The sequence below is a fragment of the Pezoporus flaviventris genome, unplaced genomic scaffold, assembly GCF_033815535.1.
Source record: "Pezoporus flaviventris isolate CSIRO_AGI_PZ_B2104156 unplaced genomic scaffold, CSIRO_AGI_Pfla_v1 ptg000025l, whole genome shotgun sequence".
Classification (NCBI taxonomy): Eukaryota; Metazoa; Chordata; class Aves; order Psittaciformes; family Psittacidae; genus Pezoporus; species Pezoporus flaviventris.
Window position 1 is genome coordinate 6,634,372 of NW_026892573.1, and position 19,513 is coordinate 6,653,884.

The 19,513-nt window shown below is 40.4% G+C and overlaps 2 protein-coding genes across 11 annotated transcripts in view; one reads left to right on the plus strand and one right to left on the minus strand.

Annotated features, from left to right (window-relative positions):
* Positions 1–4,761, plus strand: part of LRCH1 (leucine rich repeats and calponin homology domain containing 1) — a 122,212-nt gene extending 117,451 nt beyond the window's left edge. For 6 of the 9 annotated variants that reach the window (XR_009744114.1, XR_009744116.1, XR_009744115.1 and 3 more), the window contains one exon: positions 2,189–2,312. Coding sequence is in view for 3 of the 9 variants with exons in the window: in XM_061457345.1 (XP_061313329.1) it covers positions 2,189–2,302 (114 nt within the window). In the remaining 6 variants the exon portion in view is untranslated. Of the gene's footprint in view, positions 1–2,188 lie in introns of all 9 variants that reach the window. The other 3 variants (XM_061457345.1, XM_061457346.1, XM_061457347.1) reach the window with 1 other exon arrangement.
* A 3,299-nt stretch (positions 4,762–8,060) lies between these two features.
* ESD (esterase D) lies at positions 8,061–18,730 on the minus strand. 2 transcript variants are annotated; one of them, XM_061457354.1, is made up of 8 exons: positions 18,616–18,730; positions 17,587–17,675; positions 16,608–16,706; positions 13,841–13,965; positions 13,091–13,210; positions 11,343–11,441; positions 9,306–9,473; positions 8,061–8,286 (listed from the first exon to the last, which is right to left on the minus strand). In XM_061457354.1, exons 1-8 carry the CDS (start codon positions 18,681–18,683, stop codon positions 8,206–8,208), a joined length of 849 nt encoding a protein of 282 aa, XP_061313338.1. In that variant the 5' UTR covers positions 18,684–18,730; the 3' UTR covers positions 8,061–8,205. The 2 variants fall into 2 exon arrangements, with proteins under 2 accessions (XP_061313338.1, XP_061313339.1); XM_061457355.1 differs by having other exon boundaries at positions 18,553–18,671.
* Positions 18,731–19,513: the final 783 nt, after the last annotated feature.

Below are 19,513 nucleotides of genomic sequence, written 5' to 3' on the forward strand. Positions count from 1 at the left end.
CAAGATGGGGATGTTCCTTTGTGCTGACTGGGCAAATAGCTCCGTCAAAGGTGACAGCAGGCAGGAGTGGCAGCTTGCTGCAGCTGTTTGGTCAATGTGAATTAGAATCCACAAACTCAGTGGAAGCGGAAACCCAGTGCTGGCAGATCCCCAGAGTGCAGCATCTTCCATGTGGAGAAAAGTAAGCTGTCCAGCAGGGAACTCAGCCAACCTCCTTGAAAGTTATCTGTTAGAAACTGGGGCTTGGGTCTGTGTGTGGAGAAGGAATCCACGATATTTATTTGGGGTTCTTGGCTCTAACCATGAACCTTAAAAAAATAAATAAAATAAATTACAAACTCATTTAAAAAATCTTTTAAACATAAAATAATGAATATTAAAGCATCTTAAGTAGTAAATGTAAACATACAATACACATAAACTACAGTTATCAATATAAGATGCCATGATGGTGAATAAAGTTTGGTGCTCACTTTTTAGATTTAGTAATTTAAAGACAAGTTTTGCAGTTTTTCTCTCATTGGGGTGTGAGGAACTTCACGTAAAGTTTAAGCAAAGTGAAGTGTTGGTTGCTCATCAAGGAAATACTCATTAATGAAGTGAAACAGAAGCAGCAAAGCAGCTGTTTAATACTGGTACTGTTCTGATGGAGCTGTGGCCCACTGGAGGAGCAAACACTGGACATGGTGCAAACAGATAAAATCCATAAAAGAGGTTCATAACATGACAAAAACTGTATTAATTGTTCTTACGTGTACCAGTTTCATCACCCTGAATATTGTGTTGAGTTTTAAGGGTTCTGAGAGGTTAGGGAAGGGATGAGCTGAACAAAAAGTGTCAGGAGAAGAGTGGTTGAAGAGATTAGTGATGTTTAAATTGCAGATGTAATCAATATTGAATATAAGAAGGTGTTAAAAAGTACCATGAATTCCATAAAGATAAAATAAGAGGCCCTTAGGTGACATGACAGGAGTAAGAAGAATGTTCAGTAGAAGACAAGCGATTGATTAAAATATAATCTCAAATGCATCATTAGTTTTAGAAGCTAAATGTTTATTGAACAGCTGAGAGATTCGATACTAAGAATATCAAAACAACCCTCTAAAGAATCAGTATCCCATGTCTGCTGATGGTCATGTGAGGATGGTCAGGGAAAGAACAGGTTAGATCACAGATGGTGCCTTTTCAAACATAAAGCAATCTAACATGCACAGTTTAAGGACTTGGTGAGCTAGGTGCTGTATCCGTGTGTTTGTGATTAATAGTGTCATTTGGGGTTCTTTTTTCTATCTGTATTTTTTTGTCATCCCACGTACACTTTTGGCTTCTGTGTTGGGTGATGAGTCTCACAGCTGTAATTATGGTCTATGTAATACAGTCTAGCCTTCCCATCTACTTATTATAAACCTCTTGCCTGATTTCATCATTTCACGGATTTCATTAACAAGAATACTCAGTTACATGAAGAAAATCCTCCTCTTAAAGAGGGCACCAACCATGACCCAAGGCTACCTCTCTAAGCAAGGCTTTCTGTAGTTATTCACTGGTGTCTTGTTGCCTGTGGGAGATGCAGTGTTCACTGTTCAGCTGTCTTCTGGTGGAACAACCTTTGTAGGCTTCATCCTGGCCATGATTTCCATGTCCTTACAGTGAATAAAGTTCATTTCTGGATATTTCAAAATAAGCTGCCAGTAACTCAGAATGAAACGTGTCACCCCATGAATATATAACATTACATGCACTCTTTTGTGGCTTTCAAGGTGCATATCCTGGGAGCAAGTCCTCCCTGTCTAGAGCTCAGGGGTAGAACCTTTTTTAACTGATAAAACCAGCCGTCTGTCCCAAACTCACTTGTATGTAGTAACAGGCAAACACCATGTTACCTCACCTTGTTGGTGTAAGTTCAGTGTGTGCTTGCTGGTGCTCACACGTAGTGCAGATTACATACTGTAATGAACAGAACAGGTGGTTTCTGAGGCCCAGGGTATTTCCAGATCTCTCACTAATTCATAGGTATAACAAGAGCAAAATCGGAGATGTTCTGTCAAAATCACAGAAGTTCTTTTTAATTAAAAATAGGAAATGGCTCCTGCTTGTTGGGCTCTGTGTTCCAATGGTGATCATGTAAAGCGTTTTGCAATGAGTATTAAATATCCTAATCTATACTCCTTTGTTTGTCTCTTTCTAGGAGAAGCTCTGCCTGCCACATCACATCCTAGAAGAAAAGGGCTTGGTAAAAGTGAGCATAACAGTTCAAGCACTGCTAGATGTAACCACAACAAAACAAGCTTTATTCACATGAAACTCCTCTCTGCTGTTACCAGCTCCAGTGTGCCATCAAAGAGTCAAAATACTGCCCAGCTTTTTAAACTGCATTGAAAACAACCCAGTGCTCCAAGAGTATTCTTGTAATTCTGATTTCAAAATCACCTGTCAGACTGTACCTGTGCATCGAATGACAAACCAGAAACTAAACTGAAACATTTTCTAGAGCAAATTGGCGCTTCACTGCTTTTTATAGCTCACTTTGTACAGTACTTACTGAAACAGTCACCTCTCTGCCACTTACAGATGTGTGGAGTCCACAGCTGTCTTGCAGCAAGATACCTTTGTATTATTAACCTAAGAATCACTGTAGTCATGAGGGGGAGGGAGAGTAAATCAGCCTTGTACCACTTTAGGTTTTTCTGCAGTTGCTTCAGGCTATGATTGCCTTTTAAAAATATCCAGACATCAAGTATTTATATAAATATTATTTATTAGTGAGTTGTTATTCATCCTTTGGATGCAAAAATGTAAATTAGGAAACTGTATTTTATTACTGCTTTTTTGTGGTTAAACACTTTATTTTAATATAAATATTGAGTTATTTTTTATTCTACTTGGTGTGCAGTAGCCCTAGATCTCCGTAAACTGTATTTTCTAATACATAAGAGAGAAAAAAACACAAGAGGTGCTTTTCTGAAAAAGACAGCTAGCTGGAATGCCATTCTTGATCTCTTGAATTTGTGGAACATTTTTGTCAGCATTCCATTGAGTTTCCTACATTCCAGTAGCACTTTTCCCCCTGACTAGTGAATTGGCTGAAATTGAGAGCACACCCATTCTAGTTGTATATAGATGTTTAAAAAACACAGAAAAAAAGGAAAGATGTAAACTTGAAAAGTAAATGTGAATGAGTATTTTTGATTGCTTATTTTACTATGCACAAGACATTTAACTTTTTCCACAAGAAAATGAACGATGTGCATTAGGATCATGTGTCTTGAGATAGGATTTTGCACTGTAACTTGATTTCTTTTAAAGATTACAGCACTACAGAACAAATAGTAAGAAACAGCACAAGAACAGTAACGAGAAGAGTCACTAGGTAGCTGAAACTGATTTGTTTTCTTCAGCGATTCCTTCGAGAGGAGATAAAAGTTATTAAAATTGCCAAAGGCAGACTCAAAGACCTGATCTTCCAGATCCATCCTGCTGGGTCCAGGGCTTCTCCTGATGGTCTCCATCAGTTCCCCACAGAACTAAGCACAATGTTCTGCAGTGGATGTCTGTGGGATCAGATCTCTTATCCCACATCAGCAATAGAAAATAAGGTTCTTGTTCTTATCAGTACTTTAAAGTATCATTTTATTATTGAAACATCACATATTTTAGATCAAGAAGTTCCATTCTTGCCATGCCTGGAAGATCTGTTTTCCTTTCCTATAAGAAGCTTAGGGATGTAACTTCAGCAGACGGGGCAGGCAAACTGCATGTGGGGAAGAGAAGAGTTAGGGGTCAGTGGTGAATGCAGGCAGGGAGTTGGATATGTGTAATGACAAAAAAGCAGTGTGGTGGTGGGAGGACTAAATATTTAAGCAAGAGAATGGGGAGAGGACTATTGTATAAAGACTTTTGGGAAAGGTGATGCATACCTGTCACAGACACACTGTGCTTAAACCCATCAGTATTCCAACAGTAGGTTTATAAGGGTTAATACAGTGTTTGAATGCAAACTTCCGTGATTTAATACCACAAATCAGGTATGTAGTGACAGCAGTGTCTCAGGAGGAGGAAGGTGGGCTCACAGCCAATGAAGCATAGGGTATGCATGGAATATCCAGTTACTTCAACCAAAGCAAAAGAGTTTATTTTACAGAGGGAACACTGACTTCAACTGTAATTTTCTGATTGGCAGCTAGCATATGGTTTCCTATAAAATGTACTGTGCACTTTAACATTAAATTAAAATGTATTTTAATATTTTACAGAGCTGCACAAATATCTGTTTTGTCAAAAAGCACGAGCAATGTAAAGAAAATAAGTTTTCAAGTCAGAGTTTATCAAATTTTAAATGCATTCACAGATCAAGTATAAAAAATAGGAGTATTGATTTCTGCATCTTGAGGGATAAAATGCAGGTTTCCTGAGTATTTTTTTACAATGTATATATGGCAACATGAAGCTTTGTAATTATTATTTTGAGAAATCTTGTTTTTTTCATAATTAAAATTTTGGTTTTCTCCTGATAGTGTCTTTCAGTATTTGCTTGAAGTTGGCTGTAAATAAAGAGCTCTAAATATTTTGTAATACAGCTTTTTTTATGCAGTCTTAACCTGTACGGCTGAAAGAAGAACCTCCATCAACCTTTGTACCCTATTTGTATGTGCAATAAAACATGCATGGCAAAGCTCTACTACCCTAAGCAGCACATGTAATGTATATAGACGATCTCTACTGTAGCTACAATTAAACTTTATTATTTGTAGAAACCTTTTAACAGCTGTCCCTCTGACTGACAGTTTCTTGTACGAGAGATGGTGCTGGGAGAGCCTAGCCCTGGGAATGATGAATGAGGGCTTGGGGATGGTTGCATTAACTGCCCTCTGCTTCTGGGCCTGGGTGTCATGGTGGGCTCAGCTCAGGCAGACAGGAGCTTCCACCTTCAGTTTGCTCTTGCTCTTGTCACTGTGCAAGTGGTGTTCTTTTCAGTTTCTCTCTTTTTCCCATGGTGCAGCTGCTTCTCCTCCCTACCCTCCTTCTGAAATAGAGATTGTTCCATAGGCTTTTGCCAATGAAATCTGATGATTTCCTTATTCTAGTGAGTCCAAACAGTAAACACAGTGCCGCTTTCTGACCTGGCCATAGAGAACCCAGTGCCTGTGCCAATGCTTACTCCTGTCTGCAGAAACGGGCAGTAGAAACTACTGTTTGTAGGTCCTACTCCAGAGCCCTCTTCCCATCCAAGTGCAGATTTTGGTATTTTCTCATTTCTGTAACGAAGTGTCTTTACCTTAACCAGGTGTCTTTATGGCTGTATTTGCTCACGTTTGGCAGTGGATTGTTGAAAGAGGAGCTCTTTCTGCAACAATCTCCCTTGGAGATCCTGCTTTTGAGTGCTGAGGAACTTTAAGTGCCTGTGTGGCTATTGCAATACACAGCCAAGACAGATTGGTTGCTGTGTTAGAATCTGCATAGGGTGTTGAGGCACTGCCCGGAGAAGCTGTGGCTGCCCCATCCCTGGCAGTGTTCAAGGCCAGGCTGGACAGGGCTTGGAGCAACCTCGTCTAGTGGAAGGTGTCCCTGCCCAGGGCAGGGGTTGGAACTGGGTGAGCTTAAAGGTCCCTTCCAACCCAAGCTATTCTATTATTCTATAATTTAGGGAGGAGGAGTCCTACAGTGGTGTTCTGGTGCTATCCTCACTGAAGGTCAAGTACACCTGAGGCTTGTGCACTGCCAGTATCAGAGATCTGACAGCCTTGTGCAATTCTCATTATAGTGCTGCAGTGAACCAGGGATCTGTAGCCATCTGTGCAACTGCTGCACATGCCCCAGCTCTTCTCATGGGTTTGTGCTGTTCTGGACTTGTGAAGCCTGTCAGAACCTCACCTGAACCTGCTCCTGCTCACAAGTCAGGCAACTGCAGTCTCTCCCAAGAAGCAAGGCAGCGGTGCCTGTGAACACTGAATTTTACCACGAAAGCAAATAGTGCATGAGAACAGCCAATCATTAGGAATGTCAAGCAAGCAATGTGACACGTTCCAGCTCCAAAATTATAGCTGGGCAGGTGCTTGGGGAAGCTGACTTGGTAATGGATCTCCTGCTGGACTGTAAGGCTACAGATAACAGAGCTTCCCACACCCATCCACAATATGCTGGGAAACTTAGAATTATGCCATATAAATTTATCAAGTATACAAGAGGGCTTTCCCCCCACCATGAACGGCAAGCTGCTTCCTACCATTAACCCAGCAGCTTTAAAATTGTAGTTTAAAAGCACTTCCAGTAAATTACAGGGTTAAATGGGCTTTTTAATCTCCTCTAATATAACACACAGGTGCATAGACTCCTGTTAAGAAATGAAAAAAGTGCCATGCCATTTCCCTTAGCTACAAGGAACAGAAATAGTGCCTTTGACAGATAACAAATGGAAATGTTCAGTGTTAGAAACACCTGCCCCAAGCTGAATTCACCAACTGCTGCTGCCCTGCTCTGTCCACAGTGCTTGGCCCAAAGCTACTGCCCAGGAACACATCTGTTGGTCACAGCAGAGCCATTGCCTGGTTGTAAGATGGAGAAGGAACAACTAGAAGAAGCTGCCATACATGAAACAAGCCTTTGAGCCCATTTTGCTGTTGTGGGAATGGAAATATCTAAACATTTAGCAGTCGTGGCTTAAATTTTTTCTGTCAATATCCTGCTTTATTAGAAAGGGGGAGTTGGTGTCTGTTGTAAATCCACAGCATGGAAACCTTGCATTCAACATTTCAGAGAACTCTTGCAATGCACACAGCTGTGTCTTCATAGACTAGTTTGAGTTGGAAGGGACCTAAAAATTCATCCAGTTCCAACCCCCTGCCATGGGCAGGGACACCTTCCACTAGACCAGGTTGCTCCAAGCCCCATCCAGCCTGGCCTTGAGCACTGCCAGGGACGGGGCAGCCACAGCTTCTCTGGGCAACATGTGCCAGTGCCTCACCAGACAGCCTTCTAGGCTTGCTTTAGGAATTGGCAGATGCAAGACCAATAGAAGTCAATACATAATTTAAGCCTGTCACCAGCAACAGAAATGGAGGTTCCCAGCATCAACCTCCCTGCAACACAACCTAGCAGGGGCCAGGGAAACAGGCGAGCATTCAGCATTGCTTACAAAAACAATTGATCCTACAGCTACCCTAGAATTTCCTCTGGCAAGAGGGAGTCAGGGTTTGAGCAAGGATGAAGGTTCAACTGAACCATGGGCAAGTGGATTTTACAAGTAATTGTGTGATCATGAGGTTGACAGCTCACTGGAACAAGCTGTGTTTGTTAGAATGGTTTGGATCATTTAGTTCCACTGTTCTTGTCCCACACAAGGTAGCAGGCAGAATTCTAACACTGGGAACTAGTTTAGTCCTACAACTGTCAGGCCTGCAAAAATCCTGTTATCTTTTGTCAAATAAGAACACTCTTTTCCATAATAAGAGAGCATCTAGAGATAGGAACTGCCTTTTTTTCCTTCAGATCTATTTATCAGTTTCCTTTCAATCCTGTTAGTCTAAGAAAGCCAGAAACACAGCACTCAGCAACAATCAAAGACAAGTGGAGAAAACAACAACAACCCCTCCTTTACTACAGCCTGCTTCCTTCAAATGGTTTTTAAGAGGTCTTTTGTTTAAGTATCATCCTTGAAATACTCTTCAGATTATTTGATGTTAATAACATACTGGCCAGCAAACCACACTGCACAGCAAGCTGTTGTCTGTATGCTACACCACACATTGTCCTTGGTATGCATTTAGACAGGCCAAGGAAAAATAAAGCAGCCACTTCACATTAATTAAGTGGCTTCATTGGTTGTGCCACAAATGACTTCCTTCAGCATTAAGCAATGAAGTGAACCCTAGTATTTAATTAGCTGAAGAAGGACACTTGTTATTCATCTTGCCGTCCCAAATGCACACCTACATTCATAGCCTGAAACTAACTCATCAGCTCATTTCCATTCTGACCTAGAATGCAGCACACACCTTCATGGTGTTGGGGGATTTTTCAAAGCATGCAAGAACATTCAAAATACTTACTCTAAAGCACACACAGCAAATTAAGTGGGGCTTTTATTTTCCTTAGCAGTACAATCAGAGGAGCTCCATTTTACAGACACTACTCCAGCAAATGATTTTTGTTTAGTTCATTTCTATCCCTTGATTCACAATGGTCAGGTGATGCTCACATCCAGAGGGTTCAAGCATTGAGGTATTTTGCATGGTGCTTGATGTGGTCATTAATAAACGTAGCAATGAAAAAATAGCTGTGATCGTAACCCTAGAAAAAAACAATAATAAAGAAATTGGCAAATACACATAGTTCATGATATAGCAATCATGCTAAGTTCTCTTCTAGGGAAGTTAATGTATATCCTGGTTTGATCTGTTTTAAGAACTCAAAAATACCTGTATTATATATAGAAAATGCCTAGGATACCTAGCAGATGAAATATCTAGAACACTAGGGAGCTGAAGAAACAGAAAGTACCCTAACCTGCCCCAATCTGGGCATGTGAATCAGAGCTGATAACAGCATCAGTTGCAGAGTAAGGTGCAATCTGAGACAACAGTCCCCCCCTCACCAACGTTGTCCTACTCATAAAACACATGGTATAAGTAGGACACAGCCCAGCCCTGAATTAGAGCTCCAGCACTATGCTATAGTGGCATGTAAACCTCTGAATTACCCCTCTCTGTCAGCACTTTCTCTTTTGGTGCAGTCCCTCACTCTCTACAACCAGGATCCTCTGTGTCCAGCTGGAAGTCATCAGTCACTTACTAAGACAAGTGCTGTTCTAGGTCACCACACCATAGGAAAGAGAAATCCTTCCACGTGGCTCTTTAAATGAATTTAAGATTTCAAGCAGTTCCACACCTTTCCCAACCTACACAAACACATGCAAACTAAATCACAAAGTATGCTAAACACACTACCCACAGTACAGGTAAGGAATCCAGCAAAAGCACATCTGTCACTTTGATCATACAGTGACTGTGATGCTTATGAAAAATCACTACTGCTGCTTCTTCAGGCGACCTCCGAGGGATCAGCTCCTCCAAACTAAAATCATGACCCCACCTAGTGGTGAAATGCAGCTGAGCCTGATGGATACTGCACTCCGGATAGCTTGTATTACAGAAAATGTCACTTGTCACCCTCTTCCGCACAGGTAGGACAGATTCACAGGTTAAGTGACAGCATGCCCTGTTAAGAGACACTCCCCTCACTACCTGCCACACAGACCCAAAAATCACAAACCAACAACCTGACAATCAAGCACTGGAGAAGCAACTTGCCTGCTGTAGTCTAAAGACTACTGGGACTTTCTGCTCTGTGCAGGCACCGATGAAGTTATCAGGCAGTAACTGGCCCGCTGATAGGAACTGGTCATCTTTGCCTTGATCAATCAAGATGTCCAGGGGAGAGCCTGCATAGGACTTCACTAGTTGTGTAGCATCATATGCCTGCAGAAATACAAAAGAAACAACATTCAGACACATACATTAGATTGGATTAAATTTGCTGACTGCAAGAAAAGGATGGCATATAAAGAGTACTGGGTGATACTGATCAGGACATCAAATTACACTTCTGAAGAGCAAAAAATTGAGAAAATTCTAGACAACTGAAAAGTCATACCAAGTATAATCTGAGTAATTACCAAGCTAGCAGTTTGACCAAACAGAACATCCAGGCCAGGGCTAAATTCATACAGAACACCACCAATATCATCTAGTACCGATTCATAAGCTTGTACAGAAACTAGATTCTGCCAAAATAACTTGGCACCTTGATGGAACTATTTTGGCAGCTAAAGGTCAAAATACTGGTGTAACACAACTATGCTCATAGAAGGCACTGAACCTGAAGGTTACCAAGACAATTTGACCAAGAAAACTTTGTGCAACTGAGAAACAAAAGTGCCACACACAGCATAAATTAAAGATTATTAACACACATGCATCAAAACGTAATTGTGAATGGGGAACTCGTTTCTTGTGGGGTCCTGTGCTTGTCATGTTCAAAATAAAAATCCCTTGAAAAGGTAAAGAAGTGTTTTAAGGCACTGGACAAGACAGATCATCAACAGACAGCAGAATGCAAAGTTCTACACCAAGGCATCAGAGCCATGCTTCCAAAATGCCACCAGAACCAGAAATGACACTGCAACGGAAAAGGGAGCTTGGACTCAGCCAAGCACTGTGGCCATGGTATGAAATGATCCTTCCACATACCTACCTGGCAATTTGAAGCAGAAATACAGAGATCAGAGATCGTACATCTGTGCCAATGGCAGGCTTAAGTCTATTCCCAATGCCTGCTGTTGATCTACTGGACTGGATTTGCAGAAGAGCTCCAAAGCAAGTTAAGGGGCCAGAAAACTTTTGGGTTTTTTCCCCAAATAAATTCATTATGTTAAGTGTAAGCAAGTTTAACCAGCATTTTCTAAATATACAAACTACTCTATTGCTTGGAAAGCTGCTAGTGCTTTCCATTCCTGTAATGCTTTAATCAGACCTTGATGTCTTCCTACGAGGTATTTTAATCTAATTTACAAGGGATTAAACTGCAGTTTGTGTTTATTCACAAGGAATTCAGGATACCAGGTCATGATGATACCCTCTAACTTAATTCCAGCAATGCAGTGTAATGTTTATGCTTAGATGAAAAATACTGAAGGTCTGCCCACGTAACACAGTGACATGCACACAAACACTTTTCTATTATAGCCATTCATATATGACTACTTATATTTCAAAATTCAGGCCCCGGAGCTAACACCCGATGTCATCTGGTTTCATCCTGTTCCATGGGATACCAAATTCCAAGTACCCAATGGGCTCCTCTTCTATCTGCCTCCAACAGACTGACCCTGCAGATGCTGTGAAATTCATCAGTCTCTACACAATTTGTCGCAGTCCCTCTTTTCAGGCTACTACAAAACCCAGCTGTTTCATATATTGAGAAGTGAGGTTTTGAGAGACAGGCTGTACCCTAACTCTCTTTAAAACATCTCACTGCTTTCATGCATTACAGAAAGTCTCAGACTGTTCATAATTCTTCTTAGCCCAGATTTTAAGCCCTTCATAAAAAAAGGGAGGAATATAGTCAATTTGATGAGAGCTTTCTATCTCATTCCATTTGTTGTAAGCACCATCAGGCAATAGCAACTCATACCCACCAGAAACATACAATGCTTATCTGTGCTTAGGCATGTAGTAAACCAGCAGTACCAGCTCAGGGGCATACTAGAGTTTTATTCCAGACTCCTGCTGCAATATATTTACTAGATCGTTCACATGTTATTAAAGGACTGTGGTTGCAACACATACCTCCCACTTGTTTACGTCTGATCCCAGATATCCACCAAGGGCTTTCTTCCCCCACTGACACTGAATCGGGTTGCAGATAGGAGCAAATGCTGACACAGACTATTCAAAAAGAAAATATGAAAAAACCCTGTATGAGTTCAGAAGAGTGATTTCAGGTAACTAAGAAGCAAATGAAAAGCCTTTTTGAAAATGGTTTAAGTCACTGCCAGAACCCAGGCTTCCTCAACACTCCAGGCTAGGTACCCTAACCATTACCCTACTTAACTCTTATTTGTTCTTTCTAGAACCACAGTTTTGCTTTCCTTTTTGCACATCAGCCAAGCTACAAAACACAGAGCTAGATGCCCCATTCTCTTCTTTGTTGAGAAGTGTTGACTTGAATTCTCTTAAGCAGCAGAAAAGGATCTCAATTCTACTGCTGTGTCAGCATGGTCAGAGTGTATTTTGGCAGAGCATAATAAGCCTGAGGCATGGTGCTGCTCAGCCAGTCTACCTACGCAACAGTGTCTCATGAATTCAGGTACCTCTAAGATCAGGGATCAAGTAAAGCGCATTTCAGATCACAACTCCGTATGCTGGTGTCAGAAGTCCAAGACCTGTTCCTACATCATTCCTTTTGATTTGTGCATGGGACATCAAAATTTCTACTCATGTCTTGCAAGAAACAGCAATAAGCATCTGAGCCACTGCCAGCTCTCCTGGATTTTGCTATTTTTAATTTAAAGTTTCATTCTAGATAATACAATTGGCAGTTAAGTGCCAACACTGAAAATGGACATTTCTGAACTACTGGCTCCAAAAATTAAAACGTGAGACAAAATAAAGCTTTATCTTAACATTTAGCTCTCTTACAATGCCAAGCCAATGACACTGAGCAAATGTTAAGCTATTTTCAAAAACACAGTTCCATTTTTGCAGCAGCTGACCACAAAGTGCAGGGCCTGGACAGCCCATGGAAGGACTGATCCACATAGGTAGAGCCCCTCATCTCCCAGACACCAATGCCCCATTTGCCCTCAGAAATGCATTTTACATAAGCTTACCCCCAAAGAGAGCAACAAACTTTCTCTCAACCCTCCTGAGCGTGAGGAAAGGCAAATCAGTTCCAGCATGTGTGATTTAGGTTCAAGTAGAATACAGATGAACACAACTTCAGATATCTTGAATATACTGAAAATCAATCTTTAGGAAACTTGACATGCAAATCTTTGGAGGAGAAAGAACTGGGCGGGGAGGGAAGTGGGAGAATATGCTCCAGATACTATTCCATATACAGTTTGGGTGCTTAACAGTTACACAGTTGGAGTTAACAGACTCTGTAGTAAATTCCAAGCAAACACAGATATAATGATTTGCTGGTAATAAAAGCTCCAGAATGAACAAAACAAGATTTGAAAAGATAAAGCACAGCACACAACCAGACTTCTAGACAATACTGGCAGCATAAATCAACTTCAGAGCTAGAAGGAGCCTGTTTACATTTAAATATAACAATTGGTTTGGAAGAGCTGTAGCATCATCCAAAAGAAAGTGGCCTTTTCTTAACTTTGAAATTTGAAGGGTTTTCTTAATTTCCCTGATACTCACACTCCAGAGTGTTTTCCATATTCTAATAATAGGTATCAATGGACTGCCACAACTAAACCTATTTATACACTTAACAGTATAACACAAGTTGGTACTATGATTTTTTTCTCCACTTCTCTAGAAACCTGTATAAGCCTCATAAAAGCCACACTATATCTTACTTTGTACTTTCCAGGATTCTTCAGAGCAAGAATAAGAGCTCCATGTCCTCCCATGGAATGCCCAAAAATAGACATCCGTTCAGGGTCAGTTGGAAAATTGGCATTTATTAGTTTAGGCAGCTGTAAAAGAAAAACAGTGTAATAAGAACATTAGAGCAACTCGAGTATGTTTAGAGGAAAAAGCAGACAACTAACTAACATGTTTTAGTGCCAGAAAGCCACTGAAAGCAAAGGCACATCTTTGTTTCTAGTCTGACATTTGTGATCATGGTCTGAAAGAAACTTAAAACAGGACTGTAAAATCAAACTGAAACAATCTGACAATAGGTACCTCAAAGTATCTCTGTAGAAATCTATCATAACCCTGTAACACGGGATGTGGGAATTTCCTAATAGTTTTATTTTAATAGTCACAGAAATATGTGCTCCTGTAAGTGACCAGAATGGCCCATATGTTCCCTATATTCCCATCACCTTTAGTCTGAATCCAGACCACACAAACCCCACGTACACCGGACTCTCACCTTTCTAATATATACCTCAAGGATCTCCTTTTATACCTACTTAAAGAAAAACAAACAACCCAATAACAAAACTACCACCCAGCCTTCCAAGACAGTATGAACAGTTTAAATGAGCAATACAACTGAAGTACTGGTGCAGTGAAACGCAGTGGGTTGCTTCAGAAGCAGCAGAGATTACTCCTTTATCTTACCCAACAACACTAGGAGACCCCAGCAGCAAAGTTACCTCGTCCTTTATGTAGGAATACATCCTATAGTTTGTTTTCCAAGGCTCTTCAGTGGCATCCACATAAAAACCAGCACCGGTGCCAAAATCCCAGCTTTCATCTTCTCCCTCAATATTGCAGCCACCTACCATGAAAATTCTTTCTGTAGTTACTGTCTTTCGTAGAATCATAGAATGGTTTGGGTTGGAAAGGACCTTAAAGCTCATTTAGTTCTAATCCCCTTGCCCTGGGTAGGGACACCTTCCAATAGACCAGGCTGCTCAAAGCTCCATCCAACTGGTCCTCAATTGGAGAAACTGTCATAAACATCAGAGACTCTGGACCCAAGTTTCTCAATCAACATGACTCTGCTCCTCCAACTAAAAGACAATTCAGGTTTTCATTTGTTAATACAGTATTTGCAAGTTTTATTTCAATAACACTTTCAAAATGCTACTTCTATATTACCTACAGATGTACCCAGCTTTCAACTTGTTTCAGTATCCCTTAATAGATAAATATAACACACAGATCTCTCCTAAACTAGTTCTGTAAAGCTTCGTTCAATGTACCCAGGGACTTACTCAAAAGTTGTTGCTTATTAGTTGGTGGTATCAGCTTGTTTCAGTTAATAGACCTCATCCTATCAAGTACAAGAAATTGAAAAACAGAAACTGTTTCTTTCCCCCGGAAGGACAGAACCATATATCACCAAATGGTGTGTCCAGACCAGTTTATGTGCTACAAATAGTCTGTTACACCTCCCTTTTTAAGGTTCAACAGCATAATAACACTTACTGTTCCTATCATTTTTAAAGTATATAACTCTATCTTTTCTGCAATTTGTTTCATTGCTCCCACCTATAACTTCCCCATAAAACTTAAGTAATTTCTTCTGTGACTAACTGCAGGGTTGCATCCTCTTTCCCAAGGCTACACTTTCAAACTAGATTTGCACACGTCTCCTTGAAAGTCAATACATCCCATCTAGTCCTCTCTTACTCTCCCTTTGATTAGCCTGTGATTTACCAGCTTGGTTTCCAGAACAGAATGCAGTATTTCAAGGCGTATGTGACAGGAAATAATGACCTCCCCTTCTCCAAAATCTCCCTAGTTTCTTCTATCACAAATTACATGGTCTTTCACTACTGTCAGATTACACTGCAAACCCACATGTAATTTGACAATCCCTGACAATTTGTGCAGAAATACCTGCCACCCTGTCACAGTGTGAAATCAGATTTTTACAAGGATCAAAGCTGAGTTTGCTCCAGTGATGTGCCCTTGAACACTGAGTGATTTTGTAACTTAACAGCCCAGCAGTCACAGGGATTGGGGATGCTTACACAACATGCTGGATATAAAGAAGTCTATCTTTGGTCCTTTGGGGGTAGACAAAAACTCAGGAAGTCCTGGCAGACAATGAAGGCAATGCTGATTCTGCTAAAAGAAACTTCAGGGTAGCCTTGAGAAAATAAATTTTAAAAGGAAATTGCAGAATACTGGTCAGTACACCTGTCTAGAAAAGCACACCCTTACAAAGAAGGAAAAGCAAAGTCTATCAGGTCTGACAGAGGATTTGTAATGACAGGTACTCCAAGCTTTCACACAGTCATTTATCCCATGCAGATACATCTCCTAGCTTCTGGAACATAATTCTTATGTAGTCCTAACTACACAGTTAAAAAGCACTTATAAGCATTTTCACTACATAGGCTCCAGTCTCTTAATTTGTGATTACATTTGAACTGCTCTTCACTTGTTTCTCCAGACAGCTCACAGCTTTAAGAACATTTGGGGTCTCTGAGCTAAAACCTAAGTGCATAACATGAAACACATACTGAAATCCATCTAAATAGCAGAGCAATGCTGATCATTGCCTGCTAAAAGGCAAGAGAGAAGCTGCAAAGAGGGTTTTAAAAGAAGATGGATAAAGCAATGAACTATGCAAGTTAAGTTGCACATTGAGAGTCAACCTACACAGGTAACACTAAACACAAGTCCCAGTATAATTATCCAGTGTGCATTTCTGGGTTTTGAACTGACAGAACTTCAAAAACTACATATGAAAACTATTTTCGGGAAAGAACATAACTTCATTTCCATATTACTCCACGAGATTTCAGCTGAATCCAGCAAATATTAAACATAATACCCTGAATCCCCAAAAGACTGTAACTGCAGATCCATCATTTTCAGTTTTCCAATAGCACACATAAGCTCAGCCTTATAGAGGTAACAATAAATCATTTAAAAAGGCTATTCATCAGTAGTCTGTTGCAACTGCAGGGGGGAAGGGCTCCTGGTTTGCTTCTGTAAGTATTGGAATCCTCTGAAGGCATGTATTCAATCAGCTTTAGAAGACAAAATACAATAAAGAGTAAACATTACATCTTTGTGTGACAACACAGTTCTGCAGATTTTTTTTAAAGTCTCAGCAAGTCACAAAGTGCAGGTTAGTGTCTCTGATAGTACATGCCTCGTTTTCCCTTTCTTCCCTCTCCTCATTCCTGCTGAACTCAATGGCCCCTTTGTTCTAGCTTTTGTGCCATGACAATGAAAGAATTTCAAATGTCAGACCTTCACTACCACATTATTAAGACAAAGACATATACCTAGATAATACCATAGACAATATAACCTAGCAAACAGTACAAGAGGAGAGGTCATTTTCTGACTCAGACGGGCAACCTACTTCATAGTAAACTGCAGCACTCCAATCTTTTTGGGATGAAGACAGTGTACTTCAGTGTAACAACTGTTACCATGCCTCTTGTTAAAACTTACGTGGGCTTGTGTCTGGCGCGACTACAATAAGGCCATGTTCAGCAGCAGCTTGCTGAAAACCAGCTTTTGTTATAAAATTCTGTTCTGTACAAGTTAACCCTAGAGAAATAAAAACAGCACTGGTTACACATTGCTCACAGTATCGCAGTTTCAAAACCCTCTTTCACAAAATGAATGACAGAATGAATGAATCATAGAATGGTTAGGGTTGGAAAGGACCTTAAAGCTCATTTAGTTCCAACCCCCCTCCCATGGGCAGGGACACCTTCCACTAGACCAGGCTGTCAAAGCCCTGTCCAACCTGGCCTTGAACACTGGCAGGGATGGGGCAGCCACAGCTTCCTTGGGCAACCTGTGCCAGTGACTCACTACCCTCACAGTAAAGAACGACTTAATTATATTTAACTTGTATCTCCTCTGTTTAAGTTTGAACCTGTTACCCCTTATCCTATCACTACAGTCCCTGATGAAGAATCTCTCTCCGGCATCCCTGTACACACCCTTCAGATACTGGAAGGCTGCTATGAGGTTTTTGACAGAAAAGGTTTTGAAAATCAAGAGGGACAATTTAGCTGGCTCCAATGGGCTAAACTTTGTTCCCAGTCCCGTTAACTGAAGCAGTCTGTCTCAGACAAACAGAAGCAGAAGGTGTCTGAGTCAGAAGGCCTTTCAGGAGAACCTGAAATATATATATGCTTTAGAACAAAAAGAATGTATGTTTTCAAACAAAAAGGGAGAACATTTTGAACACTGAGCATTTTAGAACACAACCCAGTAGGCTACCCCTGAAGCCAGCTACATCCATCTTTATAACAAAACACTTAAAGTAAACATGTGCTCCAGGAGATCATCATTTGTAGACTGCGAGAGCTGCAACTGTAGTACCTCTACATCAGATTTTCAATAACTGTAGCACAGTAGCTTAAACTTAGTAACTTGAAAAAGGTAACTTGAAGCAGATAAAATTCATGTTACTTACCAGAGAGCCAATACAGCACAGGACACTTGGCGGTTTCTGCTTTTGGAGGCAAGTAGATTCCAAATTTCATTTTGCATTTTAGCTCTGCACTGTATTAATAAAATATTCCTTGTCATCACCACTACTAAATCAACAAGGTCACTAACATTAAAAAGAGAAAGTTGAATCAATGCATTTTGTTCAAAGAGAGATTTGTTCAGTGAATTATAACTACTAAGTTAAACAAAGTGAAAAGCAATTTTAAAAGTCAGCCTTAGCCTCCTGAACTGACAACAGCTAACCTTCTGTCCTGGTTTCAGCTCGTTCTGAACATACTTAAAACAGAGACTTACAAATAAGCCACATTTTTCCAGTGCTGCTCAACTGGAGCAGTTTGAAAACCGAATTATGAACCCCAGCAATACTTAACTTGAGCTTTGTGTATTAAATTGGAAAGTGATTTGTACCACATGACTTACAGAACATACACTGCACAGCATGCCCCAGCAAGGTAAGTTTTCAACCTGCTAAATCTACAGATTTTTTTATTAATTGTCCAATTAATACTAAAGCCTAGAATTTTCAATAAAATCTTATCTAAGCACAAATAATGACTTTTATTTTGGATCAGAAATAGAAGATTTTTTGTTCACCTTCACCAATCAAGAATCTATCTACTGTGTCTATCTGCCCACAGCATTTTTCAAAAGTGCACAGAATTGAAATATCCACTGGAGTGAATGGAACTTCGTAAACATGGTGGTTCTCTGTGCTTCAAATAGAACAACCCAAAGTAATGGAGCTTCATTTTCACGGGTGAAAATACTGGCTTCCCATCTCATATCTGCAGTACTAAGCATACTAGACATGTTAAACATTAACACAGAAATAAAAGAACACAGTCAAAGCAGCAGTATACAGGATTCCTTACTCAAATACTGATATTGGTGAGAACACACCATCTCCCTCCAGTCTGAGAACACTTACAGGAACAACAGTATGGATTCACTGCCCCATGCTAAACATCTAGTTTACTCTTGTAGTGTTCACCTGTCATGCTCAAAGACCTTCTGGAAGCCCTCAAAGCACCGGTTGCTGGAAACCTGTTTCAGTGCCATGGCTTAAACTGCAAATCAAAAAACAAGAAAGAAGTTATATTTGAAAATAAAATATTTCTGGACTTGGCATGAGTTATGTGAACACAAAAGTTGAATACAACTTAAAGCACCTGCAAACACTTCCTGATATTTCATTAAATTTTTATTTCCCCACAGAAACAGAGGGGAGGGGGAGCTAAACTCTTGCAAGCAGAACTTACAAAGTCTTTCTGCTTTCCTACAGATCCACACTGCCAATCACTTTTACTTTAGCAGTAACCATAGCTCACTCCTTATCTACCAATGCTGTTACTGGACAAGAAACTTCATGAGCTCTGGTTAGCCTGGAGCTGCCCATGTCAGTGTACAGGTTTAGTATTGGGACTAGTGTATGGAACATCTGTTTATTCCTTGAAAGTGGAATGTGGGTTAGTATTGGGACTAGTGTATGGAACATCTGTTTATTCCTTGAAAGTGGAATGTGGGTTAGGAGGTACCTCAGAGTATATAGTAATGGACATAGTACATGCACTGGATGTATTTCCTAGCATTAATGTAATGGGGCAGATAAATTAATGTATAATTATACATAATGAAAGGTAGAGGGGGAATTTAAAAAATGTTGGGGGGACACTTTACATTCTTGTAGTTGAGATTTGCAATTTTTGAGGCCACAGACCTTGTAGAAAAGCCAAGTGAAAATCACTACCACTTATGCTGTACTTTTTTTCAGTATTATGTTTTGGTTTATGTGGCCAGGCTGCTACTTCCATGATGACCCTGCAGGAGACAAACCTGCCCCACCTCCCCTTCACTGCGTGCCAGTATCCAACCCCTACCTACCAGAACAC

Bases quoted from the DNA above. Each gene is read 5' to 3' on its own strand.
- ESD (XM_061457354.1), bottom strand. From the start codon at position 18,683: ATGGCACTGAAACAGGTTTCCAGCAACCGGTGCTTTGAGGGCTTCCAG. The intron at 11,442-13,090 runs GTAAGATATAGT...CTTTTTGAATAG, and splicing joins AGAATCCTGGAAAGTACAAA to TCTGTGTCAGCATTTGCTCC. The intron at 9,474-11,342 runs GTATGTGTTGCA...GTATTTCTGCAG, and splicing joins CAGACGTAAACAAGTGGGAG to GCATATGATGCTACACAACT.